This window comes from Nicotiana sylvestris, chromosome 8, assembly GCF_000393655.2.
Source record: "Nicotiana sylvestris chromosome 8, ASM39365v2, whole genome shotgun sequence".
In the NCBI taxonomy this organism is placed as follows: Eukaryota; Viridiplantae; Streptophyta; class Magnoliopsida; order Solanales; family Solanaceae; genus Nicotiana; species Nicotiana sylvestris.
Genome location: NC_091064.1, coordinates 67,764,098 through 67,787,039, shown reverse-complemented (window position 1 = coordinate 67,787,039; position 22,942 = coordinate 67,764,098). Strand labels below are relative to the sequence as shown.

Genomic DNA, 22,942 nt, shown 5'->3' with positions numbered 1-22,942 from the left:
GTTATTACACGTTGTGTCGATAATCAAAAAATTCCGAGGGCAAACTGACACGCAGTTTAAAACTCTCTGGTTAACGGACTCACTTTTCTTTCCTTCTCTACTTGAATATCAAGATTTTGGTCCGGAATAGAGTTTGAACTCGCAACATTCATCTAATCTAACACATCAAGCGCTATTCAGTACAGGATTGGCTGAAGTATGATACGAAAATGCGCACTAAGAAACTTTATGCAAGTTAGGAGTATACATGAGTCAGGTTAGTTTGCTTTTTATGGAAACCAAACCAAACTAAACCCTGTTCCTACATGTCGCACTCCAGAAGCAATTCATTCAAGATGGCCAAAAAAAAAAAATACACATATTTCATGAATTTCCACAGGCTCCGGTTATACACCTTAGACCCCTAAATGGAAACTGCACCTTGATTAGACTAATACTCTTTTGAACTGAGTTTTTCTTAAAAGAGTTAAACTCATGAGAATAACAGCTCACATGAAGGTGAGCTTGTCAGGTTATAGACGAAAAGTGTAATTCATTCAACTGATGAAAGATCCCTGGATACCAAAATAAACACTCCAGCATCGATCACATTTACAGCATCAGTAATATGCTTAAACAAGGCCAACTCTAATATTCACATTCACTCAAAGAAGAACTCAGAAACTAAAGTAGAGTTACAGATGTTGGGTTGCTGTAGTCCTACATTCTGCCTCCTTAGACGAGAAAACAAGCTAGCCGCCAGACTTTTGATGTTTCTCTGACGAGCTAGGGGCCAATTTCTCAGTCTCGCGTTCTTGAACACCTTTCTTTGGTCCAAATATCGACTCTTTCAGAGAATGTTCTGCTGACAGTATTGCATTTTTAATCTGACATTTTAAAAGCAGAAACAACACATCAGGAAGAGCTTATTGCAAAGCAAAATAATATGCAACAAAAGAAGCAAATTCTTGAAAGGTCACTTGATAATAACTTAGAGAGAAAAAAGAGATGACAATTTCTAATATGCTATGCTAGTACCAAACATTGCAGCAATTCAAAGAGATGCACTTTCTACCTGGAACAAGATTTGAAAGATGGTTTTTTTTATAAGGTAAATTGTATTAATCAAAAGGGAGAGAAACTCCCGTATACAAGAAGTATACCAAAAAGTAGAGAATTTACATCAGAACATGATTCTCTACAAAAGACGCCCAATCTTCTATACAAATAGGGGTTATATGAGTGCACCAAAAAGCGATCAAAGATAAAAGACTATTCTTAAGATGTGAAAAAGGAGACTCAATCCCCTCAAAAGCTCTCCTATTTCTCTCCCCCCAAACTATCCACATGAGAGCTAACAGGGCGAACTTCCACGCCTTTTGCTTTCTTCTTCTACGGAAACCGGCCCAACTATATAGCATTTCCTTTACAGTGCTTGGCATCACCCATTGAACACCAAAAAGGTTAGGATCGCCCTCCACAAAGCCGAGGACACAGGGTAATGCAACAAAAGATGATCAACTTCTTCCCCTGAGCTTTTACACATATAGCACCAACTAACAAGTGTAATTCCCCTCTTTCGAAGATTCTCACTAGTCAAAATCACTCTCCTCGCCATTAGCCATGCAAAAAAGCACACCTTCGTGGGCGACTTAGGAATCCAGATCGAGGAGTATGGAAAAGAGGCCTCCTTTCTCACCAACATACTCTGGTAAAAGGACTTTACGGTAAACAAACCATCGCCACGCAAACCCCATCTCCAAGAATCACAAGATGGCAGAGGCCTGTCTTGCCCATATAGTAGTGTCAATAAATCTTGGAGTTCCGCAATCTCCCAATCTTGCATTTTCCTTCTAAATGAGAGGTCACATACTACTCCCCCTTCATGCTCCTTACGAATCTGTTGGACCATCAATTCCTTCTGGTTTGAAACTCTGAAGACATGGGGAAGGAGACCCTCAGAGTATCCTCTCCACACCACCTATGATTTTAAAAGCTGATTCTCCTTCCATCTCCCACCCTATAAGACATGTTGCCACTGAAGCATTCCCAATTCTTCATGATGCTCCTCCACATGCCACACCCGAAAGGTGTTGTGATTGCCTTGGTCCTCCAATCCCCTCCCGTGAAATCGTACTTTTCTACTATGACCTCCCTCCATAGAGCATGCTCTTCTACCCCGAATCTCCACAGCCATTTCCCCAACAAAGCTCTGTTGAATACTCTAAGATCTTTCACTCCAAGTCCACCCCACTTCTTTGGGGAAGTGACTGTCTGCCAATTCACTAGATGATACTTTCTAGTTCCATCCGCTGCATCCTAAAGAAAATTCCTTTGAAGCCGCTCCAGTTTTTCTGTGATGCTCACAGGAGCTTGCAACAGGGACAAGTAATAGGTGGGCATACTCGATAAAGTGCTTTTAATGAGCACTTCCTTTCCGCCTTTGACAAGTACCGTTTCAGCCAGCCTGCAAATCTTTTTTCAACCCTTTCGATCACTGGATTCCAAATCGTAGTATCCTTATGCGAAGCGCCCAATGGGAGACCCAGGTAAGTAGTGGGAAGGGAGCCCACCTTACATCTGAGAACATAAGACAAAACATCAATGTTAGCAACCTCACCCACCGGGAAAATCTCACACTTGCCGAGGTTGATTTTGAGACCTGATACTATCTGAAACCACTGCTGGACCTACTTCAGGTAGGTCAACTGATCCATATCGGCATCACAGAAAGCCAAGGTGTCATCCGCAAAAAGCAAATGAGAGACTCTTTGGGCACTGGGCATCCCAATCGGAGCTAAGAATCCTCTCAAGAAGCCTCCGCCCGCCGCACGATCCATCATTTTACTCGAAGCATCCATCACTAGAAAGCATGGGGGATAGGGGGTCTCTTTGCCTGAGACCCCTGGAGCTGCCAAAGAAACCACACGGGCTACCATTAACTAGGATAGAGAATCTGACTAAGGAAATGCAGAATTTGATCCATCCCCTCCATCTTGCCCCAAACCCCATCCGCATCATAATGAAATCCAGGAACTCCGACATGGTCGAAAGCCTTCTCAAGGTCCAACTTGCATAGTAAGCCGGGATCTCTATTTTTCCTTCTGGAGTCTACAAGTTCATTTGCCACCAAAGCGGCATCCAGGATCTACCTACCGTCCACAAACACATTCTAAGCACCTTCTCGAGTCTATTGGAAAACACTTTAGAAATAATCCTGTAAATGCTCCCCACGAGACTAATAGGCCTGTAGTCACTGATACAAGATACATCTTCTTTCTTAGGCACAATAGTAATAAAAGAAGCATTGATACTTCTCTCGAAAACACCATTCACATGAAAATATTCAATGGCTTCCATCAACTCCCCCTTGATGGTGTCCCAACAGAGCTGGAAGAAGGCCAAGGAGAAACCATCAGGGCTAGGGGCCTTATCACTAGCACAAGTCGACACAGCCTCGTGCACCTCCTCCTCCTCGAAAGCCCTTTCTAGCCATTCACTGTCTCCCTCCCATATGTGGTTGAACTCTATTCCCCCTCAAAGTCGGCCTCCAACTAACTTCCTCTTTGTATAAGTTCTCATAAAACTCCACTATCGCCCCTTTTACCTCCTCCTCTCCCTCAATCCTCACCCCATCCACAAGTAAGGACTCTATGAAGTTTCTCCTTCGATTTGCAACTGCCACCCTTTGGAAAAATTTAGTATTCGAATCCCCTTCCTTTAGCCATAGCGCCCTCGATTTTTGCCGCCAACTAGTCTCCTGAGCTATTGCTAACTCGACTATTTCCCTCTTAACCTCCCCCAATCTCTCTTTCTCATATTCATCTAACTCCCTCGCCCCTTCCCCTCTCTCTAGATCCCCCAATTCATGCATAAGCTCCCTCATTTTAACCTCAACCCTCCCAAAAATTTCCTTATTCCACCTAATAATATCTCCCTTGAGCAATTTGAGTTTCTTCGAAAGGCGGAATGAAGGTGTCCCTGATACCCCGTAGCTTGTCCACCATTCTTTCACCTTGTCACCAAATCCTGGCACCTTCAACCACATGTTCTCGAATCGGAAGGGAGCACGCACCCCCCTCCCTCTGCATCCATCTAGCAAGATAGGCAAATGATCCGAAGTCAGCCTAAGTAAAGGAATCTGCAGCACGTTCGACACCAGCTCATCCCACGAGGGCGATATCAGAAATCTATCAAGTCTAGACCTTGAGTTGGAATCCTCTGCCCTGGCCCAAGTAAACATTTCCCTTGACAGAGGAAGATCAATGAAAAAGTGATCATTGATGAAGTCAGAAAACTCCTCCATGGCCCTCGAAATCATACTACACCCTAATCTCTCCTCCGGGAATCTAATAGTGTTAAAGTCTCCCCTAAAACCCATGGAATGTCCCATTCCCCCATCATATTAGCCAGTTCCTCCCAGAAAAACACCTTGGACCCTTCTCCTACCGGTCCGTATACTCCCCAAAATCCCCACTCCACCCCACTCCCTCTATTTTTGACAAGAGCTGCTAAAGAAAAAACTCCCTTCTTAATCTCCTTTACCTCCAAGCTTCTATCATCCCACATTAGAAGAATACCCCCGACACTTCCCGCTGCTAGAACCCAGTCATATTTTACCCAACTACCTCCCCAGACACTCCTCACAATCACATCCGACAAAACTTCCATTTTTGTCTCCTGAAAGCAAACTAGGTTAGCACCCCACTCTCTAACTCCCACTTTGATGATGACCCTTTTATTTGGGTCATTCATCACCTTCATATTCCATGAAAGAATTTTAACTTCCATAAGAAACAATATCCTCCTTCTCCCCACCCCCTCTAACTGAGTTCCCTTCCTCCCTGTCACATACCCGGCCCCTTCTCTGGTACACCACTACATCCCCTAAATTATTTTGCTTAACACCTTGACCCAACTCCCTCCCTGCACCATCATAACAAGATTGTTGCTCAATCTCCCTCAACAGTTCTAACATCCTATCTTCCTTCCCTTCAAAAGAAACACCTAGAAACTTTCCAAAGTTTAATAGTTTATCCTCCATCTAGAAAGACATATCCCCTCCTCCAATCCGTGACGAGATTGGACAGGCGTCTTCTATATGCACCCTTTCCTTGCCCCTACCGGAGGAATACAAGACCATAGCATTGCTAGCAATAGGAACTTTAGGTGTCGAAAGGATCTCGCCATTTCCTTGAGGGGTATCAATCTCAGAAATTAGCACCCCGCTGCTACAGGAATGACCAGAAACACCAGTAGGGTAGCAGGAAGGAGGAGAGTATGGAGCCTTTGGCGACATCTTAACTGGAAATACTGGTCCGGCACTAATATCAGATGGGGCATGCTCAACAATCTTCCCAGAAGAATAAGAAGCTTGAAGTGTAGCCTCAACACAACTAAGCCCAGGAGCATATGAGGGGGCGATGGAGCTGGGTCCATCAGAGGCGGGAGGTCGTGGAATAACAACACCATGTATAGCCAGTGCCACCCCTGAAGCAGCGTCTGCCACTACATTACTTGTGCGCAAAGGGAGGCCACACTAGTTTTGCGCAAACAAGACATAAAGGAAAAACAAGTTGGCCTATACTATTTACTACTTCCAGACACACAATTCTCACGGAGCACGTGAGTGCCACAGAGTAAAAGTCAATGTACGAGAAATAGACTTCCAACTGCAAAGCTCCATTTCTCCCAGAGAAGAGTCCCATGCATCTGTGCATAAACTGACTCAAGTATGAATAGTAGGTACACTTGCAAAAGGTGAACGAACTTTTTACACTCCCCAAAGTCATGTTGCCACAAATTGAAATAAATGAGTTTATGCTAGCGGAAAATATAGAGAACTTCCACTACCTTTATTTTTATTTTTGTTTTGCATAATATCCCAGATGCCCCAGTGAGAAGGTGTGAGAGATTGACAATGGTGGGCCTCAGTAGAGGCAGAGGTAGACCGAAGAAGTATTTGGGAGAGGTGATTCAGCATACTGAGGAAATAACCCTTGATAGGAGGGTGTGGGGGTCGAAGATAAAGATAGTAGGTCAGTAGTTAGTCGTGCGTTTCTCTTCTACATACCGGTAGTATTACTTTACTTTCCAAGTTCTTACTTTTCTATGATTATCTGTTAATTCTTTGCTTCGGTTATCTTATTTTCTTGTTATTGTTACTGCTTTGTTTGTCCTTTTATTGATTATTGGGATTATGCTTTCCTTGAGCCGAGGGTCTATCAGAAATAACCTCTTCACCTTCACAAAGGTAGGGGTAAGGCTGCGTATACACTACCCTCCCCAGACCCCACTTGTAGGATTTCACTGGGTTGTTTGTTGTTGTTGTTTTGCATAATATTCGCCATAGATATTAAATGGACTTACATGGTCAGTGAGGATTCACATATTCGACCCCGACTTATAGCCAATTTGGCCAAGTTTCTCCAAGTTGAAAAGTACTTTTTTTTCCTCAAAAAAATGCTTTTTTTTTCAAAGTGGAGTGTTTGGCCAAGCTTTTAGAATTTTAAAAAATTGCTTTTGAGTAGAAGTAGAAGCAGTTTTGTAGATGCAGAAAAAAATAACTTCTTCTCCGAAGCACTTTTTTGAGAAGCACTTTTGAGAAAGATACACTTAGAAGTACTTTTTAAAAGCTTGGCCAAACACTAATTGCTGCTTAGAAGTGTTTTTCTAATTAATTAGTCAAACACAAACTGCTTCTCACCAAAAGTACTTTTAATAATAGCACTTCTACAAAAAAAACACTACTCAAAATAAGCTAATTTTTCCAGCTTGGCCAAACAGGCTATTACTTGGAATTCAGGCGTAGTTATTGTTATAGTACTCCAATATTCCAATTACCAAGTTCCTACAATATGTTTATTTTCTTGCTGTTGTTACTGCTTTGTTTGTCCTTTCATTGATTGTTGGGATTATGCTTTCCTTGAGCCGAAGGTCTATCGGAAACAACCTCTCTACCTTCAAAAAGTTAGGGGTAAGGTTGCGTACACACTACCCTCCCCAGATCCCACTTGTAGGATTTCACTGGGTTTGTTGTTTTTGTTATTTTGCATAATATTGGCCATAGATGATATTAAATGGACTTACATTATCCGTGAGGATTCATATATCCGACCCCGACTTGCTTGGGATTCAGGTGTAGTTGTTGTTATAATACTCCAATATTCCAATTACCAAGTTCCTACAGTATGTTCCGGAAAAAACCAACCTATTTGTTCACTCCATTACATTTTTCTACTCTAATATGCTATAATTAATAAGAGTTTAAGTTATGTACACGGTTAGCGTAAAGAATTTTACACTACAGGTCACCCCAAAGATCTATACAGGTAAGCCTCAACGAAAATTAGGATTTGTAATCTTGAAAATAGTGCAAATTACCTTTTGTAATAGATAAATGTGACCTGATAGCGTAAAATTTATGTACACCAATAGCGTATATAACTTAAACTCGATTAACAAAGGAAGAAGAAAAGGAACTTCTAGGGCAAGCCCTGGTACTAATTCTAAGGAACTCAACAAATTACAGGACCAATTGAAACCAGAAACGCAAAATTCTTCACCAGCAAGAAAAATAGGGTAAGAGGAGGCACCTAATACAGAGAAATATGTAACTATTATCAGTAGATAATTCCCAACAATTGAGATTTCTTACTATTTATCAAGCCAACTTGACCCATTATTTGTTTAAAGCCTTTGAAAGTCCTTTCCCCCAACATGAGATTCGGTTTGTATTCCATCCCAAATATATTATCACTTAAGTTATGACTCTTTCACATGAGATCAGTAAAAAATAACACAAAACATCTGTAAATAAAATAAAGGAGAACATCGTAAGGTTATTTCTTACAATTCAAATTGTAAATGGGCGCAGGAGATCATTTCCTCTACAACAAACGAAAGTTTTCACATTTATACTAGTTCAAAACCAAATATTAAATTTCACGATCAACTACTCACACACAAAACGACGAACTAAAAATTTAAATAGATGAACTTCAAGATTAAAACATCAACATGTAATTAAAAATGAAAATTGAAGGACGCAATTAGAAATTATACCGGGTCAAGAACATTGGGTTCAGGGCCATAATCAGCAGTGAGAAGAAAATAGGAAGCAGTGACAGTAGCCACCATAGTCGTCCTTCTTACGAGTTTATCAGTTCTGGGGTTCATTTTTCCTTCGCGAATTCTGAACTGGGGAAGCAGGGTTCGTTTTAAGAAACAATGAAACTATTGGGGGTTAGAAAGAAATAAGAGAGAATTTTTAAAATGTAATTAGTAGAAGCGATTTGAAGAGTTTAGAAAGTATTGGGTATTAGGAAAGCTACGCTGCTCTTTTTGAAATATCTTTGAGGGTCCAAACAGTGAGACAGGGTTCCTAGGAGGTCTTATGGAGCTCCCCCGGAGGCTAAAGGGATTTCGGTTGCCTATATTAGGGTGATTAAAGACATGTATGATGGAGCTAAGACTCAGGTTAGGACAGTAGGAAGCGACTCCGAGCACTTTCCGGTTATTACGGGGTTGCACCAAGGGTCTGCGTTTAGCCCATTCCTATTTGCCCTGGTGATGGATGCACTAACTCATCATATTCAAGGGGAGGTGCCATGTGCATGCTATTTGCTGATGACATAGTTCTAATTGACGAGACACGAAGCGGCGTCAACGAGAGGCTAGAGGTTTGGAGACATGCCCTTGAGTCTAAAGGTTTCAAGTTAAGCAGGACGAAGGCGGAATACCTTGAGTGCAAATTTGGGGTCGAGCCAACGAAAGTGAGAGTGGACGTGAGGCTTGACTCTCAAGTCATTCCCAAGAGGGGTAGCTTCAAGTACCTTGGGTCGGTTATTCAGGGGATCGGAGAGATCGACGAGGATGTCATACACCGTATAGGGGTGGGGTAGATGAAGTGGAGGTTAGCGTCGGGAGTCCTGTGTGATAAGAAAGTGCCACCGTTACTAAAAGGTAAGTTTTATAGAGCAGTGGTTAGGCCTGCCATGTTGTATGGGACTGAGTGTTGGCCGGTTAAGAACTCACACATCCAGAAGATGAAAGTAGCAGAGATGAGGATGTTGAGGTGGATGTGCGGGAATACAAGGATGGATAAGATTAGGAATGAAGCAATTCGAGAGAAGGTGAGCGTGGCTCCCATGGAGGACAAGATGCGGGAAGCAAGACTCAGATGGTTCGGGCACATTCAGAGGAAGAGCACTGATGCACCGGTGAGGAGGTGTGAGCGACTGGCTGTGGTGGGCACGAGAAGAGGTAGAGGGAGACCTAAGAAGAATTGGGGAGAGGTGATCAGACAGGACATGACACGACTTAGGATTGCTGAGGACATGGCCCTTGACAGGGAATTGTGGAGGTCGAACATTAGAGTTGTTGGCTAGGGGTAAGTTGTGAATATTTCTACAGTGCACTAGAGTGAGATTAGCCAATTAGGAGTTAGTTTTAGGATGCTAGTAGTCATCTACTGATGCAGGGCTTTATCTGCTAGTTATTATTATACCTTCCATCTATTTCGTATTTCTTATATTGTTGTTATTTTATTATGATTCTATTGATGGTACTAATATATCGTCTCTTGTTGCTTTTTTGAGCCGAGGGTCTCCTGGAAACAACCTCTTTGCCCCTCGGAGTAAGGGTAAGGTCTGCATACATATAATCCTCCCCAGACCCCACTTGTGGGATTATACTAGGCTGTTGTTGTTGTTGGTCCAAACATATTCCTTTTTGCATTTTTCACTAAAAGGAAGGAAAATAAGAAATATCACATTCTACATGACACGAATTTCTTTTTAATTTGTCCCGAAAAATAATTTTTTATATTCAAAAATAATGTCACTTAAACTTCTTAGTTTTTTTTTTTTTTTTTTTGCAATGACATGATTTTATAGTCATAGAAATGTCTATGAATATTTTAGACGTCACTTTTTTAAAGTCTTTTTTTACTTTCTTAATATTCGTGCCCCATCAAATACCGTCATATAAATTGAACTGAATGTGCCCATTATCTAACACGATCAAATTCGTATAATAAAGTATACAGAGTATACCTTTTAATATGGGTTCAAGTAGTAAAAACAGCCTCTTACGGAAATGCAGGATAAGACTGCGTACGAGATCCTTATAGTCCGGCCCTTCCCTGAATCTTGCACATAGTGGAAGCTTAGTGCACCGAGTTGCTCTTTAAAATATATATATTTTTAACATGTGTACGGGCTCGAAATAAAAGAAGTGTAAATAAAAAATGAAAAAATCCAGGCAAGAAATATGATTACAATAAGGTAGGAAGTTTGTCTATTGATCACAAAAAGAAAAGGAAAAAACTTTATTTACTGATCAGAAATACACAAACATTTTGGATTTTTTTTTATAGAAAATAAATTGATCAATAATTTAGGATTCTTGTGACTCTTCCTCATCAGGTTCCTTTTCTGGTTGTTTATCAATTGTTTCCTTAGCAGCCTCATCATCTTCAGGTTCATTATTTGTTGGTGTTTCAGCATTAATCTTCTTATTATTTGCAGCTTCAAGAACATGTTGATAAGTGCCTTTTTCCATGAAGAGTTGAGCAAAATGGTGCTTGCAATAAAGGACTCCATCAAGTGAAGCATAAGTTGCATGTGTAAGTGGACAACCTCCATGAGCACACTTGAAACATGATTTGTGAAATGATTCTCCTTCCATTGTCACCTGAGATAGAATTTCAAGATCTATTTTACCAATCTTTGATGATGATTCATATAGCTGATTCCAGCTTGTTGGAACTGAGACATAGTAATAGTAGTAGTTGTTGTTGTAATTGTATTTTACCGATCTTATTTACTTTTTTCCTAAGAGTGTGCTTGATATGATATAAGTCATTTTTTCAAATATTTTTTCCGAAAAATATTTTTCTAAAAGTTGTTTTTCGGTGTTTGATTGGTGAGATATTTCTCGAAAAAATATATATGTCCTCCGTTTTAGTTTATGTGAATCTATTTTCTTTTCTAGCCTGTGAAAAAAAGAATAACCCCTTTCCATATTTGAAAATAATAATGATTCATATCCACACATAATATATGTATCTTATTTTGCACCACAAGTTCAAAAGTCTTCTCTTTCTTTTTTTAAATTTTGTGCCCGGTTAAATAGGTCACATAAATTGAAACGGGTGGAGTATTGAAAATTAATAAAAAAATATTAACAGGTTAGAGAGTTATTTCGATGAAGGTATTGAGTAATATTAATTAATAATAACACCAAAATATTCGTAAGAGCAAGTAATATGAAGTTAAAGTAAAAAGATAATAGCAGGGAAAATAACTTTTGTCTATAGGTGAGGGAAGTCATTTTCTCCCTTCTGATTCTAGTAACCAAAACATAAAAATGTGATTTTCTCATAAAAAAATATTTTCCTAGAAAATGAATTTCGTCATACTAAATATGGGATCACAATACTAAATTTAACTAGTTAATGAGATTATACTGGACCGTTGTTGTTGTAATGGTTTTTTCAAAATAAATGATATTAACCTTTTCAAGTGGATAGACAGTTTTGTTGCAAGCTGCACATTTGTCTTGGGTTCCAGAGAACATGGCAGAGAGTTTGCTTGGAGTCCTAGTCTGCAAAAAAATTCATAAATTAGGGGTTTTTTTTATGGAAAAATAAAATAGAAAATTTTGCATTTGCAATGTCATGTAGAATCAAATCTAATTAAAATTAATAATGTAGATATATCATGAGTTGTACGATACAAAGAGAACATACCAGTGCATGTTCCCTCTCAGGCTTAGCAGCTGAAATGTTTAATTACATGGGGAAAAAATGATTAGTAAAAATGAATAAATTGATTGGTAAAGAAGGTTAATATTAATGTATTATATAATCTATTGGAAAGTATGTCTCACAAGTCTGAAAGTTCTTGCTAAAATTTCCACATTCCTTAAAAAGCTGTTCGAAATGAGGCTTGCAATAGAGGACTCCATCCATGGAGGAGTAGTTGCTCATCTACATATATAATTGCCAGATTATCCCATGTAATAGCATAAATGAAAAAAGAAACATATAAAAAAACACAAAAAATAAGATAAGGGTGATGTATTCTTTAAGTACTTAATGTTCTTAAGCCACAATGTGTTTGAAACTAAGAGTACATAAGGCCAAGATCTCAATGATCCTACATCGAATGAAAACTGTACATCAATTTTCTCATTATAAATGTAAGGAAAGTGAGAAATTTGTCACTATTTGTAGTTTTTCCTAGACGCCTTTTATTTATATTCTTATTCTTATTTTTGGGAGGTTCTGGTGGGGGAAAACTCCATGCATGTGTAAGCATGCACATTATCGGTCCAAGTCTGGATAAAAGAAGAGGGTCGTGGTAGTAAATTAAATTAGTACTTTGCAATTAATATCTCATAGTACATAATATGTAACCGCTTTAAATGTTTAAATATAGTGACATAGACGACTTTAACTTGTTTGAGATTAAGATATAGTTGCTGATATATTGAGGTGAGGAAAAGGGTGACCTTTCCATACACATACTTATAAGGATTGAAGAAGATAGAAGGTAAAATATAAAGGAAATGAAAGGATAAGCAAGCAAGAAAGATTTGAGATAAAGAGAAACTTCTTAGTCAACTTGTTGAAAATTGAACAAGGGATGTTGAAACAAGAACAGCGACTATTAATACGCCTCAAATCTTAAGCAAGTTAGGTCCGATTATGTTAAATTTTCACAGTCCATAAGAACATATTTAAAGAACTCAAAAAGAGTAAGAAAATGCACCACAAGAGTGCCTTTGCAATGGCTGCATTTGAAGCAAGATTTATGGTAAGTTATACCATCAGCAGTCAACAAATCAACAAAATAAACAGTCTTATCACAAGCTTTGCATTTATCCAATGTTCCTGTGAATGCCATTCTTCTCTATTTTTGATGTCTTCTCTGCTTTTGTTTGAAAATTCAATCTCAATAACTTCTTTAATTAAGAGTTAGAAATGGCAGAGAAAAAAACTTCAACAAGAAAGGTCTTCTGCCCTCTTATAATATCTAACTTCTCTTTGTTATTGAGATTAAACAAACAACAAAGAAGAACACCCTGTCTAATGGAGAATTCATTAACTTTTCTTGTGGAAAATAATTAGTTGGATTATGCTATTACACCGATGATTTTAGGACACGTGATTGGGAGATCCAAATATTAGGAGGTACAATTTGCCTCTCATTCTCTCGAATTTGAGTGAATTTAGGCCCTTCTTTGACTTTTTCCCATTTATTACAAGATTGTAATGTAATTTATTCTAGGTTGTTATGTTAGTTAAAACTTGGCATTTTTCCTTTCTTTTCTTGTAATTTTTTTTAAAAAATGTACTAAATGCCATTTTCTATTAATTTATATATATATATTGGTTTCCAAAAATTACCAATATGGATCAGACACAAACCTTCCCAAGAAAGGGAAAAACAGACAGAACATCTTGACTTATTGACTCGTTCAACATAATACATTCATGACTCGCTAGTCTAAAAGTTGCTTGGAGATGGGGTCGAGAGGTACACCATGGAAGAGAATAAAATGCATGTCCCAGTGGTTGTTATAGCAGTTCTTTCTTTTCCTAGAAAACGACTGATAAGTTATGCGAGTATGATTTTGATAATTTGTCAAAATTCATGGAAGAAGCATATAGGAACCTGATACAATCAGTTCCCTTGTGCTCTTTGCAACATACCCTGTTGTTTGGTTTAATTCTCGGGAAAAACAAATAAGGGAACCTCAGAGGGAAGAGATAGGATCAGTTCCTCAGGCCGTCACGCAAGTCAACTCTACAGATGTTAAAGCTATTGCACTATACTTGCAACAGTACAATAGCATAGTTGCAATTTGCTAAACTGGAAATACCTTGTAACTACCCTCGTGATCTCACATATATAAACAACATGTTACAAGGTTTTGACCTAACACTTGCAAATACAAAATCAATTATTCTCTCAAGTGTGCCGCCATCTCTGTTTCCCTCAGGTGCATTGAAGAACAAAGGAGCTACAAAACAAAGGACCAGAACCCAACATTAATGTCTTGTATCCTTTAGTTTGATGTGTCTTTGTCTTTTGTATTTACTTATAATTTCTAAACAACTTTTTAGAAGCATTTAGTAGGATATCATTTAAACCATTATTGCTTTTTGGTTGTTTGACTAGAGTTAGTCAAGTGTGTGGCTTTGTAATCGAGTTAGTACAAAGGGCTTACAATAGAGTTATTGTAAGAGGTGAGTGTTTAAGAGTTTAATTCCTAGATTGCAATATGTTGTAATCTGAAGTTTGCTTAGTTAGTGAAGTTGAAATCCTATTAGGGTAGGTCGTGATTTTTAATCCCATGAGTTGGAAGTTTTTCACGTACATATTGTGTATTCTTTATTTACTATTGTTGTGAGAACTTTGGTGGACCATAGTTTCTATGAGCGACCCAAGTTCTTTTTTTACATTCCGACAATCACTCTTATTCTCTTTCTCCGAGTTACGGCCATAAGCCACATGATTTAGACATATAGCGAATTCCAATTACACGCAAGTTGGTTTTCTTCCTTACGGTTTCACCAAAAGCCTCTGTCATATCAAGGTTGTTTGGTTCAATACCATTTGGGCGTTTCCAATCAAAATGGAACAAAAGCTGAGCAAGTGGAAGCTTAAGATTTGATATTCCAAACAAACCAGGACATGCCCTTCTTCCAGCACCAAAGTATGAACTCAAAGTGATTCCCTTTGAAACCAAGTGTCGAATTTCGGTGTCTTTCTGGTTCAAAACATTCAGCATTTTCCCAGTACTTTGGATCCCTACATATTGCCCATGCATTAACCATTAATCTTGTATTGTCATGTTTTTCTGATGAAAACTTAGGGTCCACCAAACTGTATAGTCAGTTCTCACGGAACATACATAATGAGAGACAAGTAGATAACACAATAGAGTTTTATATGAAAAACTCCCAGCTCACAGGATTAAAAACTACGACCTACACTCGTAGTATTTCAACTTCACTACTAAGCAAACTTTAGATTACAAACTATTGTAACCTAGGAATTACACTCTTAATCCCTCACTCACTTGTAATAACTCTATTACAAGCCTCTTCGTAATAACTCTATTATAAAGCTAACAACTTGACTAACTCTAGACAAGACATAAACACAAGGTTTATGGTTTTACAAATGATTTCCTACACAATACTTCTAGCTGAGCTAAGTAGGATTACAAGTAGATCACTCAAACAAAGTTACAACACAACTAAAAATATTTGATAACACGGTGCAGGAAACTGGTCCTTTGTTCTGTTGTTTTTTGTTCTTGAAGCCTTGAATATCACTTGCAAAAAGGCAGCACACTTGAGAGAGAACTTGATTAATTTCAGGATGTGCAAGTGTGTGTTTTTCCTTTGCTTCATGTTGATAATATACAAGTGATGTCACTTGGATGATGTAAGCAATTATCTGGTACAAGGCATTCCCCATAAGTGAATGCTGCACTGTTTGCATTATTGCGTGTGTACAAAGGAACAGTTGCAGCAACTTTACAGCTGTGAGGAGTTGATTGGTACAGTCAGCAAGGGAATTGATGTCCATATGTTCCCTCTTTCGTTTCTTTGACTCTAGTTGTTGGAACTCATGCTCGACTTGAGACTTGTTGTTCTTGAGCACTTTGAGAATGTGTAACAGGTTCTCGATCTGATTTTTATCATAAAGTTTATTAGATCATCAAAATATAAAAACACATAACTTATCAATTTTCTCCTTTTTGATGATGACAAACTTATAATTGAAGTTCTCCCTTAGAACCAGATCACCATACAATATTTCTTGTATTCCCCCTGAGAACCTGTTCCCCCTGTCAATTTTCCCATTTTTGGCATCATAAAAAGATTATGCACAAGTAATAAGCAAAAAGAAATCCAACATGATTAACTCATGCCACATGTGTGCACAAAGCATGACTAAAAACATAGCATAAGAGTAAAACATGCATAGCAAAAGGACGAGATGCTTATTAATTTGACAAAAAAGCGAACAGAATTAGTAGTAGCATTGTAACACAACCATTCACAAAAAGAAACAACCTAAAAAGTACCGGCCACCAAAAATAACAAAACAAAGGGACCAAGATATAGGACATACAACTTTTAACTGGACAGTGGGAAGGGAACTATTTTAAGGAGCACTAGAAGAGGGAGGCAGAGATGAAGAGACAAGGGTACTAAGGAGGATATCCATTCGAGCATTTACCGACACTTGCTTGTTAAGCAGCCTCTCCTTCAGGTCCTCGACCTGTTTCTTGAGATCAACATTTTTCTTGGTCAGTATAAGCACGTAATTTTTGACCCCCACATTAGAATTATCGTTAGTATTCGTAGTATTTTTAATATTTATTTGAGTTTATAGATATACAATTTTAGTTTTAAGATATGAAATTGAAAACACAAAAAAAATAGATTCATTTTTTCTGTTTAATTCAGGTATTAGGTATTTTTAGAAAGATATTATTTTTATTATTATTTGAAAATGCCAAAAATAATTTTGTTTTAACGGTTAATTTTATTTTAATAGTTTATTCTACTTAAGTAGGACTAATTAATATTTTGATAGTATCTTTATCTTTGTTTTGTGTAATAAGCAAGAGTTGATATTGGGTTGATAGATTTTTGGCTAATTAGGCTAATTTTGAGTACATACCTGCCAACAAAGGCCCAAAGCGGACAACCCATTCCCCTTGGCCTATACTCCTTTACCCTACCACATAAAAGCCAATTCATTCATACACAAAAAAAAGAACCCTAGAGTAAAAGAAGGAAAAGTTGCGCAACAGCTTGAAGAGGAGAGAACGAGAAAAGCACTTTGTTTCTGCATTTCCAGCTCCATAAAAAAAGCTGAAAAATCAGACATTAAAATAGTCCCTTAAGCTTCGTAGCGCTCCTACTCATAAGCCTAATCTTTTGTCCCCTTTTTCCATCAAACTACAACTTCTTTTGCTTTGAATGTGCTCAATATCAGCCTAAAACTCAGATGAATTCCACCACATAATGCAACAAAGTAGCCACGAAAACCAAGCTCCAAAAGCCTTAAACTCAGCCGAAAAATAACTCCAAATACCAGTCCAAGAAGGTTGAAATTGAGTTTGCCGATGAGGTGTTTGTTTGCAGCTCCGGCGGCGGTCCGATATGTAGCCATATACGTAAGAAACCATGTAGTCTGGTGTCCAATGTAAGGATGGTAAAGTGCAAATGTTGGACCTTCATGGATATTCATTGAAAGGAATATTCGCACCAGAACTTGGAAATCTCACTCAAAATCACTGTAAGCTTCAACTATACTTACATGGATCTGGTTTTAGTCTAAGAACAATATCTAGTGTGCTATGTTCATAGAATTAATACTTCCCGATCTAGGTTAACACTATCTTATCCCTTTACAATTTGAAATTGCATCGAATTTACATATTAGTACAGTTTTCTATTTTGTTTCCATTTGTTACTTAGGAGCTGTCTCATAATATAAAGAGTGTCATATACATTGGAGTGGACGTCTGCCAAATTAAAACTTTACCTTATTATTTTTGCCAAAGAAAACGTGCGAAAGTAATTGGGTAGATTTTTTCCCTTTTCTATTTTTTTTACAAAGAGTAACTGGGTAGATTTTTGGTAATCATAGCTTCACCATCCACTGTTCTGCATCTATATAACTTGTTTTAGAATTTTAATAAATTTTCTTCTTCTCTGAATGCTTTTCGTCCAGTGTGCTTTCTGAAAACCATCACTTTGGTCGTATTCCTAAAGAATTTGGACGTCTCATAGCTCCTTGCCTCATAATAATCTCAAATTAGTTTAGCAAAAGGATTTATAAATATCGTAGCTTGCTTTAGGCACGACTAATAATATGAATTATCGTGGCTATGGGTACGGTTCCTATAACATAGTCATGATACTTAATTCCCAAATTCGAGTGCACGTTTCGCGTGATTTGACCCCCGACTTCAAATAATAATAAAAATTAACATGTTGTGAATCGCGGGTGCTTTTCACGTGGCGCGATTCGCAATGTGTACAAAAATACAAACGAGTACGCGACATCGCGACTTGTTCAAACAAATTCTATAAATACTAAAAGCGGTCAAAAAGTAAAAATGCACATAGATTTCAAATATGTATTAAATCAGATAATTAGGTTAATTATTTATAGTTGAGCGACCATGCTAAAATTACGAAACTGGGGAGTGTCTCACACCTTTTTTCGGGTTAACATAATTCCTTACCCGATCTTCTGTGTTCGCGGATCATAAATAAGAGTCAATTTCCTCGATTTGGGATTTTAAAAATAAATCGATGACTTGGGACGCTATAATAATTATCCCAAGTGGCTACTCTAAATGAATAAATAATCCCATTTTGATTAATGTCACTTTAATTGAAAAAACTCCTTATCCCCTCGGAAAAAAGGAGGTGTGACAGTTCTGACGACTCTGCTGAGGATCGAACCCAGAATCTCTGGTTTAGGGTTCAGAATTTGATTTTAGAATAACTGTTATACTTGATTTTTGTTTATTATTATTATTTTTTACGTGTTTGAGTCTAATGTGCTAAATGCCGCTTTTTACCGCTTTGATATTGTTTGAACTGTATATAAAATTGTTACGAAACCCTTCTTCTCTTTGAGTGTTCTAAATATTCTGGGAAGCACACGCTGGCGTGACTTCTTTTCTGTTAGTGTCATACCCTAATTTAGGACGAGTATCAGATTAGTTACAACGCCGGATGACCTTTTGGTTCCTGGTACATTGCCCCTCCTCGGCTCGAATTGTCTGCTCGGATATGCTAGGTCTAGAAAAACACACCCTAGGATTTAAACCTAGAATAACATAGCCTCATGCCGGATCTCTAGTAGGTACGCTTGTTTGCATCACGTACATTTGACTTTGGGGACTCAACAAAGAGGTTGGGTCTGTCTAGGACAGGTGTACCTAAATTAAAAGACCATCCAGATGCATTCTAACGTGCTACTTGTGCATTTATTTGTTTCATCTTGCACGTTGACCGACTTCTAGAATAGGGAAAGAAAATCAAGAAAAACCAAGAGTGAAGTAGAAAGAGAAAATCCATCCGGTTTTGAAAATCCCGGTACTCGAAATATCCTGAAACTCTGCCAAAATTTTGAAAAAAATAAATAAAAGAAAAAGTCATTTCAAAATAAGTCATATTTTCCCGTTGTGTCAAAATTGGCCGAACTATGCGGGTCTGGTTCTCACGGGATGTGAGATACGTAGGCAAATCTCATCGGTTCCGGCCCACAATTTTCAAAAAATCAAAAAAAAAAAAATTCTTTTACTTCCTTCTTTAGAAAAGTCTTTCTTCGAGACCTTAATTTTTTTTAAAGACAAAAATCTAAAAATATTTTCTTTTAATTTCTTCTAAAAATTCAAAAATATTTTCATTCTTCTTCATAAGTTTTTCTTCCACAAATTAAAAAGAAAATTCAAGATTCAAAAATATTTTCTTTTTTCTTTAGAACTCGCTCTTTCATAAATTCAAAATAAAAGTCAAAAAAAATCAAAAATATTTCCTTTCTTCTTTAGAAGTTTTTCTTTCGATATTCCCCCAAAAAATCAAAATTAAATAAAAACATATATATATATTTTCTTTCTTCTTTAGAAGTATTTCTTTTCAAAAAGTCTAAGAAACAAATAAATCGAAATGCAAAAATATTTTCTTTCTTCTTTATAAGTTTTTCTTTCTGAAATTAGAAAAAAGAAATCAAAATCCAAAAAAAGAGAGTTAGTTTATTTCCTTTATTCCTGATCTTCCCGAACTACGCAAGATTTAATTCATGTTCCTACATGATACGTACGCAGCCCACATCAGGTTCGATCGACCATTTTCAAAAAAAGAAAAAAGAAAAAAGAAAAAAAATGATGATGATAATAATAAGGACTAACTGAGTCCATTCTAACGTGTCTCTTGTTTTGAATTGTAAAGAAAGTTTGAGCTGGTCGGTTTGTGGTAAACTGGCAACACAAGATCCAAGAAAAAAATACCATTGACAACTGACATCGAAGCTGTTACAGGTGCTTAAGAGACTCAGGATCAGCGGGTTCAAAAAGAGTCTACTGTGGTTGAGGAAAATAGAATAGTGAAACAACAAATGACCGAAATGTGTCAAGCATAGGCCAATGACCAAGGACAACCTTTTCCTATTCATGGTTTCCCAGAGTTCACATTCATCTCGACTACTACTATTCCGGTATCATTGTCTGATCAATCTTATCCACTTGGGTTCAATCTTTGTCCCAACTATACGACTATAACTCGAACTTCTGTTGCGCGCTCCCAAAGTGTGCCATTAACAACCAATCAGACAACCACTACTGTTGTGCCCATCTTCACCATCCCACAGTCGATGGTGGTGCAGAGGAAAACCCATGAGTTACAATTTGCTATCCAACAAGAACAATACCACTCTCTTGAGCACCACTCGTACCTATTTGATCTTCCTGCAAAGATTGAGAAGCCTGCCCGAAAGATGGCACAAGAAGAAAGGACCCAAAGAATGAAAAACTTAGAACAATAGTTGAAAAATATGCAAGGGTTGGCAGATCAGAAGAGTATTGCCTTCAAGGATCTATATATGTTCCCCGATGTTCGTTTGCCACTTGGTTTCAAGACTCCCAAATTTGGAAAGTATGATGGACATGGAGACCCCATAGCCCACCTGAAAAGGTATTGCAATCAACTAAGTGGTGCGGGAGGAAATGAAGAATTACTAATGACTTATTTTGGGGAAAGCCTTACGGGGATAGCCTCTGGATGATTTACTGATCAAGACACCTCTCGCTGGCATGTCGGGGATGACATGGCACGTGGGATGACATGGCCCGGGCCTTTGTCAAATAGTTCCAATACAACATGGACATTGCCCCGGAACGTAATTCCCTTTCAAATATGAAGAGGAAACCAACTGAAAGTTTTAGGGAATACGCCATTAAATGGAGATAGCAAACAGCTAGAGTTAAGCCACCTATAGATGACCACGAGCTAATAACTGTCTTCCTTCAGGCTCAAGAGCCAGATAATTTTCAAAACATGATGTTCGCAGTGGGCAAATCCTTCTAGGAAGCAATCAAAATGGGGGGGAATGGTTGAGAACGGCCTTAAGACGGGCAGAATTATGAGTTAAGCAGTTCTAAAAGCCATAACTCAGGTTGTCTAGATTGAATCCGTTAATTTTAGTGACATGAATGAGAAGGATGAAGAAACCATGATGACATCAGGGTCGAGAAGAGGTCCTAGGAGAGCATCTCGAAGGTATGACCAGCCTCATCTGGTTTCCGATGATGCTCCTGAGCACTATTATCCACCTCAGAACCCATAATACTTTGTTGTTGCACCTCAGTATGTTGTCCAGCCATCAAAACACCCCAGAAGGCGAGCACGAGCATCATAAAATCTCCACCAGCCTCCACAAAATTTTCAAATGCCCTATAACCCACATCCAAGCTTGGGGTATAGAGGGGAACAAAGGTTGAAAGATAATTTTATACCAATAGAAATCATATGCAAGCTTGTTTGAGAAATTAAAGTATTATGACATGATTGCACCAATTCCTCCAAATTATGTGGACCCACATGAATCTTTGACCTTTCTAGAAGGTGTGAATATCATTCCAATGCTAGGGGCACAATGTTGAAAGCTGCCAGGATTTAAAAAGAGAAATAGAAAGGATGATCCAGGAAAAATTGATTATGATTGAAGAAGGCCTTGGTGATTCTGATGAGCAAATTTATGGCTAAATGTCAAGCTTAGCAATTGAAAAGTCATTCCCTCCTCACTAGGAAGGAATCTTGGTAGCTTGTTTTGATGTTTTTCTATTCTTTGGGTTATTTTAGGGTTGTGACCCAGATTTTATTTGTTTTATTGAGTCAAACCCTTCTATCTATCTATTTTGTTTGTGTAAGTCCTGTCTGTTTGTTTTGTTGCTATTTTCCTTATCTGGTTTATTTTAGGGTTGTAACTCGGATTTTAGGTTGTTTGTCTTGTTGTCAAACCCTCCCATCCTTTAGTCAATGAAATACAGTTTGTCTTTTTTGTGTCATTCTGCGCTTAGTACTTTTCTCGCTAGTTTTAGTGACATGACATGCATGCAAAATTTTTGGCAAGATCTTAGAAAACCAATTTAGCTCGAACTAGATAACTGAGAACCAAACACTTTTGAGGACGAAAAAGAGTTGAAATACCTTGGAATTAAGCCCGAGTAAAATTCAAGTGGAACTAGAATAGTCATACCCGTGGAAGTTAAGGATCTTTACCTTCAAAATTATTGTGAAGATCAGATTTGAGAATGTTGAATCATTTGAAGTTCGATGGAAAGTTTGACATTAAGAGATAGAAAGTGTTTTTTGACCACGACACACCAAGAAGACAGACATGTTCATCAATGTTGTGATCACGAAAGGATACTATGTTTAGCATTCTCGAGGCTGGGAGGCCCTTTTTCTGCTACCTAAACACTTTATACCCTTCGTTACCCTTTTGAGTCTATGTTATTTTCTTTAACCACCATCTTTTGGAATCAAGTTTAGAGTTAAAAGTCCAAAAAATGATGCTTCCATAGTACAAACTGGGGCAATTCTTAGAAAGTTCAAGTGAAAAAAGAAAATAAGAAGAAAAAAATAATCAAAGGTCCATTCTGCCAGAAAATAAAAGAAGGGGCAACTTGTTTTGAAAAAAAGAAAGAAAAAAAGATAAAGAAACACAAAGAATGATAAAAATGGTTAGGTCAGATGTTTGAACTATGTTTGACCTGATTCCTTTAAAAAAGGATACGTAGGCAGCCTCACCCTGGATTCGGTCCAACCAAAAAAAAATCCAGTATCTAAAACTAGGGCATGAGTTTGTTTTAGTTTTTGAAAGTATCGATTCCAAGAGTTGTAAGTGTA

The 22,942-nt window shown here is 37.9% G+C and overlaps 2 protein-coding genes across 2 annotated transcripts; both read right to left on the bottom strand.

Annotated features, from left to right (window-relative positions):
• Nucleotides 1–512: 512 nt before the first annotated feature.
• LOC104214183 (uncharacterized) lies at nt 513–8,233 on the bottom strand. The gene is made up of 2 exons (XM_070153215.1): nt 8,044–8,233; nt 513–866 (listed from the first exon to the last, which is right to left on the bottom strand). Exons 1-2 carry the CDS (start codon nt 8,155–8,157, stop codon nt 732–734), a joined length of 249 nt encoding a protein of 82 aa, XP_070009316.1. The 5' UTR covers nt 8,158–8,233; the 3' UTR covers nt 513–731.
• Nucleotides 8,234–10,229: 1,996 nt separating this feature from the next.
• Nucleotides 10,230–13,074, bottom strand: LOC104214184 (LIM domain-containing protein PLIM2c-like). Its single transcript, XM_009763820.2, has 5 exons — nt 12,756–13,074; nt 11,872–11,971; nt 11,732–11,760; nt 11,497–11,586; nt 10,230–10,674 (listed from the first exon to the last, which is right to left on the bottom strand). The coding sequence occupies exons 1-5, from the start codon at nt 12,888–12,890 to the stop codon at nt 10,378–10,380; spliced, it is 651 nt and encodes a 216-aa protein (XP_009762122.1). The 5' UTR covers nt 12,891–13,074; the 3' UTR covers nt 10,230–10,377.
• Between the last annotated feature and the right edge of the window lie 9,868 nt (nt 13,075–22,942).